Raw genomic sequence first — 13,791 nt, forward strand, 5'->3', positions numbered from 1 at the left:
GAAAATCGCACCGCATCCGCACTTGCTTGCGGATGCTATGCGATTTTCACGCACCCCATTCACTTCTATGGGGCCTGCGTCGCGTGAAAATTGCATAATATAGAGCATGCTGCGATTTTCACTCAACGCACAAATGATGCGTGAAAATCACCGCTCATGTGCACAGCCCCATAGAAATGAATGGGTCAGGATTCAGTGCGGGTGCAATACGTTCACCTCACGCAGTGCACCCGCACGGAAAACTCGCCCATGTGAAAGGGGCCTTAATCAATGATTATGTTTACCCCAAAGTGGTGCCAATAAATACTGCCCTCATACGACTGCACTAAGGTGAAAAATGCATTGAGGGGGAAGGGGTTAAAAGCTTTCAATGACTGAGGACTCTCAAGTTTTAAGCCTCATTCACACGTCCTTGCTCAAATCCGTGAGCAGGTGGTCAGTGAAGATCTGTGACGCTGTCCAAGAAGGATCCGTGTTGCATCCGTGTGTCCGTTTTTTGCTGTCCGTGTGCCATCTGTGTTTCACTGGCACTGAACAGCTGAAAAATAATTTTCAAAGCATCGGTTCTTAATGATCCATGAAACACGGTTGCAACACGGATAGCATCCGCGTTGCATCCGTGGTTTTCACAGAGCCATAGACTATAATGGATGTTATGGATCCATGAACACGGACCCACAGACCGTGCTAAAACACTGATGTGTGAATACACACATTAAAATGAATGGTGATGTGTGCTGTCCGTGGAGAACACGTACAGCAAATGTCCGTGAAACACTGACGTGTGAATGAGGCTTTATCTACGTAAAACGCATAATGCAAGCAAGTATTGGCAGCAATTACAGTATTTAAAAAAATTCTGCCTTTAGACTGGCATTGACTGCTTTCCAATGAATTACCTATAGTTCGGCATATAAATTAGTGATGACATCATCAAGGTAGGCAGAGGACTAAGACTCAGTTGAGTTTGCAGCTTACATGCAGCCTAAATCTATAATCTATAGATCTACAGTATATGATCAATGTGGCGCATCCCTGGGATCCTCATGATCAGTACCAATGAGCGCCACAGTCCCTTCTCAGTTTATTTAGGTACAGTGGCTTGCTTCACATGTGCTTCTAACTACTCAGCCCCCTAGGGTGAGGGTTTGGGGGTCTGACCCCCAAGGATTACACAGTGATTTCTAAGCCACATGTATGCCTTAATATTTTTTGTTGCTCTTAATCATACGTTTAGACATTTTAAGTACAACTGGCTTAGTTGCCCATAGCAACCAATCAGATTCCATCTTACAATTTGGACAGCCCCTTTGGAAAATGAAAGGAGGAATCTGATTGGTTTCTATGGCAATTAAGCCAATACTACATTACACCAGTTTTATAAATGATCCCATTTGTGTTTCATGATTAAAATGCCAATAGATTCCTTATTGCCTTGTATTATGCTGTGTTCATTTATTGTATAGAATACAAGTTTAGTAGATATAAGCAGTGGTTACATGTTTGACATTTTCATTTACTTTTTGACTACTCAACCTTCACAGAGTATTCCAGACATGAACATTTATGTCCTATAAATTGGATGAATTCTAGATCAGTCGAGGGTCCAAGGGCTGGGACCCCCCCAGGTGCAAGACTGCTGCTATGGAATGGAATAGTTTTTTTAAGCCTGCCGATCTATGCAGAGTCTATGGCACTGATGGGAATAGCTCAGTACAGCGCCAGTGGTTGGGCCCCCTCTCCGGCCATTGGATAGGTGATTAATGCTTTAGGCAGGAATACCCCTTTCAAGATGTTGTGCATGATTAGGACATTATGCCAAGCACCTGCCAGAAACAGCGCCACTCCTGCTCACTGGTTGTGTCTAGTATTGCAACTTAGCTCTATTGAAGTGAATTAGGCTGAACTGCAATGCCACACACATAGCCTGTGGACATGCGTGGCACTGTTTCTGGAAGAAAGCAGCCATGTTTTTATAATCCTCGACAACCTTTTTAAGGAAGGATTAGGAGTCAAATAGATAATATGGTTGAAAAGGGATGGTTATGTTAGTTAAAGCCCGTATTCGCATTGGATTATATTGAGTAGAATAGACATTACTGTCATCTTGTTCCTCTTTACTCTCCAGATGATCTGTAACAAAGAAAAAGATCAATGTTTAGTGCACTAGATATCCCACCAAAGCTGGGCACAGCTTGTGTAATTAAAGGGGTTATCCAACACCTATATTGAGCCCCTCTAATGCCTAGGCCCCCTATATAGGTTATGCTTGCCCCGCGAGGGGGGGGTAGCCAATAGCAGGCTGTGACAGGGACGTGCCTCCATTGCAGGTGACTCTAGGGAGGCTCGTCCCCATTGCGGCCTGCTAATGGCTGACCCCACCTTCCCGCATCCCCCCCTGATCTGTGGGATGGGGAGATGCAGCGGCAGCCGTGCGGGCATCAGGAGCGTTGCAGGTCCCGGGGAGCGGGTAAGTATAACCTTATAACCTGTCTGAGGGGCCCGGGCATTAGGAGGGTCATTATAGGGGTTGGATAACCCCTTTAAGCTGCATTTTACCTCATGCAGTTTCTATAGGATTCTTGTTTTGTCTTAAAGGACTATTTTGTTTACCATAAATATAACTTATCTTTTAGTCTAATTAATCATTAATAATGACCTAATATACTGTAAATTTCTAATATTTATAATAATATAAAAGTAGTTTTCTTCTGCTACCCACTGTGTTTCCTCCTAAATTACCATGGCATCAACCTGTAGTTCTGAGCCTTTGTCAGGTCGAGCATGCTCAGTGTGTTGCTATCAATCCTCTAGCTAAATGTCTTGTGAAATAAAGGGCGTGTCAGTGTGCTGGCGATTACTGAGAAGAGGGGGCGTGACCGGACTGTGTATCAGGCAGCCAATCAGTAAACACCAACACAAACAGGAAAGCTAGGGATTGTGGGGATTGTAGTTTTGTGAGGGAAGATCAGGCGCCATGATACACCCAGTGTGCTGCAGGCTCACACAGGAGCTAGACAAATGGACTGCAAGGTAAAATGAAACTCTGGTTATATCGATAGGTATGGGCTCTGGTTGGGTCACAGCTTGCAGCCTTAATGCAGTTTTTCAAAAATGAAGTTACTTTACCAGAATACCCCTTTAAAGGGAATGTGTCGCCTTTACCTTTTTTAAGGATATTTGTCACCTATCCTTTTTTCCTAATCTGTTTTTATTTTATGATTTCAGATTTTTTTAATTCTGTTTCATGATAATGGGGGCAGCCATCTTGTCTGAGCTGCTCTTAACAGCAGTTACAGATATACTTCACAGCAGTCGCCATGGTCCATAGACACAATGGACAGGAGGGCACCCCATTGACTTATATGGGAGAGTTTTTAGGCATGTTGTGTGACCTGTGCAGAGATCAGGAGGGAATAGATAAGCCATAATATCACCTATTGTGAATTTTGAATCCTGCCATTTTGCTAGAGAAAATAGAGCAGCGTGCTACTCTATTTTTGTTCCATATTTTTGACGGAATTGGCGACAGAGGCCGATAATAGAGAGTCCTAGTTAATTGCACTCCTTTTTAATGACGTATGCAATCATAAGAAAAAAATGTAATGTGTGGTATGGGTTAGGGTCTTACTTTTTCTTTGCAAGTTCAAGAAGTTTCTTCCCCATTCTGGAGTGAGGATTGAGGCATATTGCCCTTGTCCCATGCTTTAATGTAACACTATAAAGATTCGAAACAAAAAGTAGAAAAGATAAATGCGGTAATAGTATTTCTGCATTAAAACCTGTGACTTCAGGTGAAAAATATATAATTTATTATAAATAAATATAAAAATATCAAATGTAACATTTCCTTTATATTCCTTTTGTACATTTTTCTCAGACAGCTGCTTAATGTGTGCATTTACAGATAGTGGGATGAAACAGGTCAGCATTGACCCAAATATATATGGAAGATCTTGTGGATTTCTACACGTGCCTTGCTAGAGTATTTGCATTGCTCCATTGGCTTAAAAGGTAGCTGTATTAAGATATATTCACTTGTGCTAGATATGGGCAGGCTTGTAATGAAATTGAACACTATGCTAACACTTGGCGGGGCACTCTGCTGACAGTGTTTAAAGAGGGTACTGTGCTGGCACTGATTATGCAGGACACAGCGGATCGGTTTATTATTGGAGAAGGGGGCTGCTGGCACTTATATTGAAAGTACGGGCCTGGCCTGTATATGGATGAAAATAGCAGAAAAATATCTGCGGCACACACAGGGCAACATGAAAAAAAAACTGCCTTTTCCTGTAGCTGCCACTTGAGGGAGTGATAATTGTATAAAATCCTATGCATTGAGCTCCCCCTAGTGGTGGTTTTAAGCAGTTTTATAGTACACTATAAAGCCACACATAGAGCTGTATGATGGGAGATTTATCAAAGTATTTATGTCAGTTGTGTGGCGTAAATGCATTTAGAAATATAGGGGGTAATTTACTATTCTGACATACGCCTAAAATAGACGTATTTCAGGCACAGATGGCAGCACAGCAGTTAGTTGAGCCGCTATCTACAACTTCACCCCAACTCACGCCAGGTCTAAAATTGTGGGTGTGATGTGGGCAGGGAAGAAATTTACAATTTTCTAAGCCTATTTTAGGCGTAGAAAGCTGTCTTACATTTAGAACTGGCATTGGATGCACCGAAGTTATGGAGAGCCCTGTGCCTCTTCATAACTTCGACGGAACCACCGCCAGCTATGGGGGTTTAATTAGACCGGCGTCTAAAACGCTGATCTAAATATATGTACCCCATAGTAGGGAATTTATCATGAGGGGAATATTTGAAGTCAGTTTTGCATGAGTCTGCGTTGGAGTACTTTATGCCACATTTATCAGATGTCTCATGTTGTTTGATAAATGTGTCTTATCCTTAGGGCTCATGCACACGACTGTATGCCCTCCGAGACATACAGTCCATGGGCGGGTGTCACGAGGGTGTCAAGAACCACGCCTGACTCAGTTATACCCGGGGTCAGGAAATCGCAGCGGTTTGCTGCGCGCTCTATGTAGAAAGATAGGGCTGTTTCTTTATGGTAGCTTTCTGGGTTTGCTTTGCAACCCTTTTTGGCTCACTCAGGGATCCGTAGCTCTTTCTCCTCAGCTGTTCCTTGTCCAGCACTCCCAGCCTCCTTATATTCCCCTCTCCCACTTCTCTGGTTGCCAGATATAGAGCTTCCTGCCTGGACTTCTATACTGACCCACTGGAGCTGTGTTGCTGCGTTCCCTGGTTGTTGTTCCAGAACGTTACCCTCCGGATCCCTGTTGGGCCTTTGTGGTCTGCTGTGGTCGCCCACCTGGGATTATATGTTTGTCTGTATTGTCTGTCCTCTCCTTGGTGTTTTCCTCTTAGTGTCAGTGGTGCGGACTAGTGATCCCATCGCCCCATTCACTACCTAGGGCCCATCTGAGGGAAAGCCAGGGTTTAGGCACGTGATCGGCGTACGGGTGAGGAACCCGTCTAGGGACGTCAGGGCAGTCAGGTGCCAGCTGCAAGGTGAGTCAGGGGTCACCACCTTTCCCTCTCCCTTGGGCAGGGCCTTCCCTTTTCCCTCCCTTTGCGTGACGCCGGTCATTACAGCGGGCCATATGTCCTGGAGTGGCATACATTGTATATTACAATGATGCTGTGCACGTCGGGCGGCCCGCTGGGCCAGGGGTGTAGCTATAGGGGGTGCAGAGGTAGCAGTCGCTACTGGGCCCAGAAGACCCTTGGGCCACATAAGAAGACACCGGTATTATAGAAAGTGCATGCTGGGAGGGCTCTGTTATAGATTTTGCACTGGGCCCAGAATCTTCAAGTTACACTTCTGGCTGGAGGAAAGGGGTTAGGTCAAGAATTTTGCATGGGGGAGTGCCGTTTAAATTTTTGCCTATGTGCTTCCCTGCCCCTGGCCACAAAGCACTGAGGGAAGGAGGCCCTAGGTGAACTCTTGCACCAGGGCCCATGAGCCTTTAGCTATGCCCCTGCGCGGGGCCATTGTCCCGCACTCATAAGATCTTATGAGTGCGGGACAATAGCCACGCGGGCAGCCTGACGTGCACAGCATCATTGTAATATATGATGCACGGTACTCCCGTGGACACGATGTATGCGGCTCCGGGGCATATGGCCTGCTCACGGACCATATGTCTCGGAGGGCATACGGTCGTGTGCATTAGCCCTTAGACCTAACTCTTTTGTCTAGAGAAGCTCCTTCAGTTTTCCTACTCCACCCTCTTCCTGGAGTGAGATTGCGACTTTAAAAAAAAAGTTGCAATGATAAATCTGGATTGAAACTCATTAACATAGCTAACCACACTCACTTTTCTACCCATATTACAAAACTGGAGTGAATGGTGTACAAATGAGTGAGTGTAAAAAGTCGCAAATGTTTACGCAAGCTCTAAAATGTTGTCAATTTTGGAGTGCAGGTATGATAAATCAGGGCCATAGTGTTCAGAATGAAGGTCATATTTATGCAGAACCTATTCAGCTTTTTCTGGCAAATAAAAACAAAAAAGCGAATCCGTTAATCTGGAGCTATGTGCTTTGCGATCTCTGTTGCCTGGGAGTGTCTGTTATGGGGGCACAGTAGGATTCTCACAATATTAAACAGGTGGTTCAAATGTTATGGCTGATTGTTGTATATTTGTAGTTATGTTTAATACAATTTTATTTAAAAAAAATTAAATTAGATTTAATTAAAAAAAATTATACACTTTTTAAAAATGTAATCAATATTTTTTAAATACCCGTTTACTAAGACAACCCCATTTTAAAAGAAGGCTGGCGTGGCAACCAGCTGATGTTGTGGATCTGGCTTCTCTAACCCTGGCTACAGTTGTTATTGCTAGAGGAATCCACATCTCACCAATCATTTCTACTGCAGAGACCGCTGAAGGTGAAATGTAGCATTAGGTGACTGCCGTTCCAATTATTGGTCTTCCATGTGATGCATGAGCAGATGGGTCTGCCAGAGCAGGAGTTACTTTTACAGAGTTGTTCTCTGTATTGGCTCATAGACAAAGTATGTGTGCTTTGTGTGGGAATTTATTGAGTCCTGAACTTCAGAGTTCTGACTTCAAAAACTGGCAAAATAGGGCTTGTGCACCTTTTGGGCTCACTTGTGCAAAATTTTTGTGAGGCTTTACAACACTCAATCTAGTTTTGAAGTTAGTGGAAAAGTGGGCGTGGTTAGTTATGTTAATGAGCGGGACTTCATAAAAAGTCCCAAAGCTACTCCAGTATGGAGCTGGTGCACAAACTGGAGTACCCAAAAGTGTTAGGTTTGAAGATGAGCTAAATTTAACAAGCAACACATGCAGTTTGGTAAATCTGGTACCAAAGCAGATTCAAGTAAAACTGACTTCAAACATATTCCCCCCATTATCTCCCAAAAGTAAAATACTTATTATTAATTTGCTTGATATACCATAATCTTAATGTTACATAGTTAATACGGTTGAAAAAAGACATAAGTCCATCAAGGTCAACCAAGAAATAGGTGGGGATGCGAATCCCAGAAGGAAGATGTTAATGCATTAAAGTGTGACATACGCGATTTCCATTTTCTCACACTTGGAACTTGGTGGAAATACTTTCAATGTCTTGATCTGCTTAATGTCCACAGAATTGGCACCAGACCCCTTGCACAAACAGCGCCTCTTCCCCCATAGGGACATCCCTATAAATGAAAACAATTACATGACTCTTTATACAGACCTTGAGGACAATCGTTTGTATTGTTTACAAGGCTCCATCTGTAATAAACTTTGGACCTCAGAATAGAAAGTAGTAGAAACAATTACTGGTTAGGGAACATCTCCAGAGCGCCAGCAGCAGTAGCATGTGCTTATATTACGAGTTTTTTTTTACTCAAGCTCCTAAAACATATTTACCCACTCTCCAAACCAAAATTCTATTACAGGAAGAACTATACTGGCACTATATCTGTAAAGAATATGTTTATCATTGGATAAATGAGAACCTTCACAGATATACTGGCACTGTTCATAGATGGTGCTTTGCCAACACCGCTTATGGAGGGTACTAACCTTGCAATTGTTTATGTGGGACACTCTTCTGACTTTGTTTATTGGGACAATTCGCATACGGAGAAGTGGGTGACTCTGATGAGAGTACCGGTACACGTAGCGCCTGTTTTCTACAATATCATTGAGAGTTTATTTATTTGGTATGAATGAAGTTCTTCCTTCACATCACAATACCTCAAGGTTGACACAGTGGTCTGATGGTGGGGATCAATAATTGGAGTCTTAGGCTACTTTTATACTCGCGTTTTGGCTTTCCGTTTGTGAGATCCGCCTTGGGCTCTCACAAGTGGTCCAAAACCCTAATCCATGGTGATGGATCATGTGATGGACCATGTGATGAGAGCAGTGATGTCATCAAAGGTCCTTTTCCTGTGCACAGCAAAGATGACCCCTCCAGCCCTATTGTACTATGCATTCTGTATTAAGAATGCTATTATTTTCCCTTATAACCATGTTATAAGGGAAAATAATAAAATCTACAGAACACCTAACCCAAACCCGAACTTCTGTGAAGAAATCTGGGTTTGGGTCTGGGTACCAAACATGCCGATTTTTCTCACACGCGCGCGCAAAACGCATTACAATGTTTTGCACTTGCACGGAAAAATTGCGCATTTTCCCGCAACACACCTGCATCTTATCCGGGCCAAAAACATGACGCCCATGTGAACGAGGCCTTAGGATTAGCAGATAAATTGAAGGTGAAATCAGGCATTTTTAATCAATGTTGTGACAATCAGGTGTGAGTGGCTGACCTGTTTTATTTAAAGAACAGGTATCTATGAAAGTTTAATCTTCACAACATGTTAGTGCAAGTGTATTACAGCACGAATTTCTGAGGACCTTAGAAGAAGTTATTGATATTTAGGCTGGAACGGGTTACAGAACCATGTCTAAAGAGTTTAGCCACCACCAATCCACAGTCAGACGATTATGTATTAATTTAACATAAAGACCATCAAGTGTAGCAAGGTAAAAGTATTAACAATCAAAACACAAAGTGTACCTTAGACCAACAGGACACTGAAAAAGTGGCCACCAGCCACCAATGGTGTCCCTTTCCCAATGCATTTTGCAAAGAATGCTCCTGTTTTGCTTGTTTAAGTACTTTTTACCTTGCTATAGTTGATAATCTTTACATTACCATCTGTGAATCATTTTTTTTAAGCTATTGAGCATCAGACTACCAGATCAAACATATGATTATGAACAGACTGGGGGCTACTATAAGGTAATGCTGGCGGTTTTATATGCATTTTTGAGGTGATCGGTTCCCTTTAACTGATATTTGGTCTGACGGCATCATAAATTTGTCCACCAGGTGTCCCCATAGTCTATCTGATTCCATTTGTTGCAGTATGGATGAATTTTAACATTTATGTATTTTTATGCTATTTATTGAATAAAGATTATATTTAATTTGGAGTGGTAGACATGTTTCTTTTTTGGTAGTATTTGGTATTTTCATGTTACCCCGAGTAAACAACAGGTGTTTGATCCATGAATCGCCCAATACATTTCCTGGTTCAATTAGAATTGGTATTTAAACAGTCTAAATCTTTTGTAATGTGTGCAGTCCTAGATCTGCTGTTTGATGGTGCTGTACCGGTAAGGAGGGGACTAGAGGTGCAGGGCAGGCTAGACAGGTGCATATAGTGGGAGATTCAGCTATTAGGGATGCAGATAGGGCGATCTGTCACAATGAACAGAATTGTAAAATGGTATGTTGTCTTCCTGGCAACAAAGTGTAAAACTTTTTTTTTTTTTTATCCCCTATCCACACTTTTATAATTGGGTAAAAAAAAAACCTCTACATATGTTTGGTATCACCATGTCTGTAATGACCTGATCAATACAAGGATCATGTTACCTTTACCACATAGTGAACACTATTAAAAAAAAACATGATTGAATTGCAATTTTCCTACCTCAATAATGAGGTATAAAAATGATCAAAAAAGTTATATGTACCCCAAATTAGTACCAATCAAACCGTCCCCTCATCGGCAAAAAATAAGCCTCTATACTAGACAATCTCCCCCCCCCCCCCCCCAAAAAAAATATGTCTTTCAGAAAATGGAGACACAAAAACATGATTTTATTTTCAAAAATGCTTTTATTGTGTAAAACCGAAATAAAATAAGGAAATTAGACATAATATGTATTGCCGCGCCCATAACAACCTGTTCTATAAAAATATCTCATGATCTACCCACTAAGGTGAATGACGTAGAAAAAAAAAAGTGCCAAAAAAGCTATTTTTTGTTACCTTACATCAAAAAAAGCATTATGCCAAGCGATCAAAAAGTCCAATGTAGACCAAAATAGTACCAATCAAACCATCAACTTATCTTGCAAAAAAATAACCCCCTACATGAGACAATCACCCAAAATTGTTTAAAAAATATGGCTTTCTGAAAATGGAGACACACAAACGTTTTTTTTTTCAAAAAGGTAAAACCGAAATAAAATAAGAAAAATAGACATAAGTATCGCCGCATCCGTAACAACCTGCCTATAAAAATATCTTATTATCAACCCCCTAAGGTGAATGCCGTGAAAAAAATAAATGGAAAATGGAGACAGCAGATAAATTCTACTACTAAGGCTACATGCACACAAATGTATATATTTTTTTTTTGTGGATTGGATGAGGAGCCCCGCAAAAAAATATGAAGCATGTCTTATTCTTGTCCTTTTTTCGGATAAGGATAGGCATTGTTACAATGGATCCACCATCTGTTGCTCCTAGAGGCCCATTTGCATATATTAAAACATAATTTTTCTCAGAAATGTGGGCACATATGAACATGGGACCAACACAGATGTTTTCAGCTGCCAAGTGCACATGTAACAGGACCGCCAGTTTCATAGGTACAAATCTGCTGATAGATGCCCTTTAGGGTCCATTCACACGTCCGTGTTTTGCGGTTCGCAAATTTTTGATCCGCAAAACACGGACACCGGCCATGTGCGGACTGCACATGTCTGGCACTATAATAGAAATGCATTTTTTTATTGTGCGTGTCTGCGGACAAGAATAGGACAGATAGTGCGGATGCGGACAGCACACTGTGTGCAGTTCACAGCTTTTCTGGCCCCATTAAAAATGAATAAATTGCGGAACGGATGCGGACCCATTTTGCGGACGTGTGAATGGACCCATAACATCATAGAAGAGGCTTAGTGATGTGTCTGGTCACAAGACCCTTCATCAGCCATCATCTTATTGACAGAACCTCTATGCGGACAACACAAAACATTTGCCTAACAAAGGGACATGGCTTATAAAATATAACAAACAGCACATCAAAAGCTATATTAGTAAGCCACATAGTCATCTTACATACACATTGGTCACAAGTAACCAGAAACTGACCAACTCTAGAAAGACAGTACTTTCCAAGGGTTTCCTTTCCTGCCCAGCATTTTCATAAAGCATGCCCTATTGGTGGCAGAAGTATACCACTCTGGCAGCTTCGCCGCTGCGATATGTATGTGTGTAAATAGATAGATATGACATAGATTATATATATATATATATATATATATATATACATACACACATATACAATGTATTTAGAATGACTTACCTTGCACACATGACTGAAGTAAGAACAGTGAACAGAGGACAACAATCATTGCTCTGTACATGGTGATGGATGAATGCAGACGGTGATGCTAAAGTGAAAGCGGTAACTAAGCTACAGTGAGTATATATCCTACATTCCATCCCACTGAAACCAAACAATGGGAAAATCCCATAGACTGATGTAACTGGGACTTTCGGATATTCTCAAGTTCTCATTTTCTTGAAAAGACAGATGTTATCAGAAAAGGAGCACCATAAACAGCCTAGTAATAATTATCATGATAGAAAGCTAAGGTAGAAAAAAAAAAATGATTTGTTGTGCACATTTTTGCAACCATTTCTTATGCTATTGTCTGTAACACGACATAAAAGAGCACGTATAACGCTATCCTTATTCATCATTTATGAGAAGCTTTGATAGTTGTATGGAGTAAGTAAGTGTACATATTGCTGCATTACAGAGAGTTTAAAGAACCCAGGAGACAACTTGAATGGAGCTACAATAGTAGCAATATAGATTTTAGTCAGCTTTTTTGGAAACTAAACTAAACTTTACTGAACTAAATAACAAAGCTTAACCACTTCAATACCAGAGTGTTTCCTAACCAGGCCAATTTCTCAGATTTAGCAGTGGGGCTATCTAACTGCAAATTGCTATTTAATTTCTGAGCCATGTATTTATTATTTTTCCCAGGACACATTAGACCTTTCTTTTGTGCCATTAGGCCTCTTTCACACTTGCGTTGTCCGGATCCGGCGTGTACTCCACTTGCCGGAATTACACGCCGGATCCGGAAAAACGCAAGTGTACTGAAAGCATTTGAAGACGGATCCGGACAACGCAAGACGTCACTCTGGAGCGCCCCGGGAGCCGCACGGACGGTAAGTATGCTGCCCCCCCGCTCCCCGCTACACTTTACCATGGCTGCCAGGACTTTAGCGTCCCGGCAGCCATGGTAACCACTCTAAAAAAAGCTAAACGTCGGATCCGGCAATGCGCCGAAACGACGTTTAGCTTAAGGCTGGATCCGGATCAATGCCTTTCAATGGGCATTCATTCCGGATCCGGCCTTGCGGCAAGTCTTCAGGATTTGTGGCCGGTGCAAAAAGCATGCTGCGGTATTTTCTCCGGCCAAAAAACTTTCCGTTCCGGAACTGAAGACATCCTGATGCATCCTGAACGGATTTCACTCCATTCAGAATGCATGGGGATAATCCTGATCAGGATTCTTCCAGCATAGAGCCCCGACGACGGAACTCTATGCCGGAAGACAATAACGCAGGTGTGAAAGAGCCCTTAGATGACAGATATAGTTAAAAATGTATATATATTGACGGGAAAACTGTGAAACAAAAATATTTTTTCTTTCTTATTGTTTTTTTTTTCTCTTACAAAAGATTTCAAGACAAAGCATTTCTAAAACCATTACCGTATGTTTGTACCATGAAAATAGATGCTACTCGTGTAATTTATCTAGTGGCAGGGCCCACCACAAGACTTTGAATGGCTGGGTCCACCACAAGACTGCCAAAACTGATGTAAGCATTTAAAATTCTTTTTAGAAATGAAAAAATATGTGTTACCTCTGTATTTTACATACGAAAAAAAGTTATACTAAATATAGCTAAACACATATCTAGAGTCATTTATAAATCTGAAAAAAGCCTAAGTTAGGCGTAGTTCAGGCGCTGTCTGCGACTTTTCCCCGCTCATGCCAGGTCTAAAATTGTAGGCGTGGCGTAAGCGGGAAAGGGGACGGACTGGTAGGCCCGTCTTATTCATCATTTTTTACGCCTGTTTTAGGTGTAGAAAATGGTCTAAATGTAAGACAGCTAGGAAGCTGTCTTACTTTTAGAACTGGCGCTGGATGTGCCAAAGTTATGAAGAGGTCTAGACCTCTTCATAACTTTAGCGGATCCACTGTCAGCTATGGCCCTTTATTAAGACCGGCGTCTAAAACAGCACTGTCAACTATATTATTGGTAAAACAAATAATGCTAATAGTGTGTGTCCTTAGTCTGCTGTACTATTGCTAAAATTTATAATTATAGCAATAACTTTATGTTTTTTATTTAACTTTTTATTTTTGTAAGTAATAAAAAAGTGAATTAATTCCT

General features: G+C 41.5%; 1 protein-coding gene across 1 annotated transcript; it reads right to left on the minus strand.

Moving 5' to 3' along the window:
* Nucleotides 1–1,430: 1,430 nt before the first annotated feature.
* On the minus strand, nt 1,431–11,795 carry LOC122925954 (C-X-C motif chemokine 11-like). Its single transcript, XM_044277314.1, has 4 exons — nt 11,675–11,795; nt 7,585–7,711; nt 3,632–3,718; nt 1,431–2,133 (listed from the first exon to the last, which is right to left on the minus strand). Exons 1-4 carry the CDS (start codon nt 11,733–11,735, stop codon nt 2,118–2,120), a joined length of 291 nt encoding a protein of 96 aa, XP_044133249.1. The 5' UTR covers nt 11,736–11,795; the 3' UTR covers nt 1,431–2,117.
* Nucleotides 11,796–13,791: the final 1,996 nt, after the last annotated feature.

This window comes from Bufo gargarizans, chromosome 1 (genome assembly GCF_014858855.1).
Source record: "Bufo gargarizans isolate SCDJY-AF-19 chromosome 1, ASM1485885v1, whole genome shotgun sequence".
NCBI classification, from domain to species: Eukaryota; Metazoa; Chordata; class Amphibia; order Anura; family Bufonidae; genus Bufo; species Bufo gargarizans.

What these genes read in the sequence shown, in the direction of transcription:
- LOC122925954 (XM_044277314.1), bottom strand. Translation starts at nt 11,735, where the DNA reads ATGTACAGAGCAATGATTGTTGTCCTCTGTTCACTGTTCTTACTTCAG. An exon ending in ACTTCAGTCATGTGTGCAAG is followed by an intron (nt 7,712 to 11,674) that starts GTAAGTCATTCT and finishes TTTCATTTATAG; the next exon opens with GGATGTCCCTATGGGGGAAG. An exon ending in TGTGAGAAAATGGAAATCGC is followed by an intron (nt 3,719 to 7,584) that starts GTATGTCACACT and finishes GAATCTTTATAG; the next exon opens with TGTTACATTAAAGCATGGGA.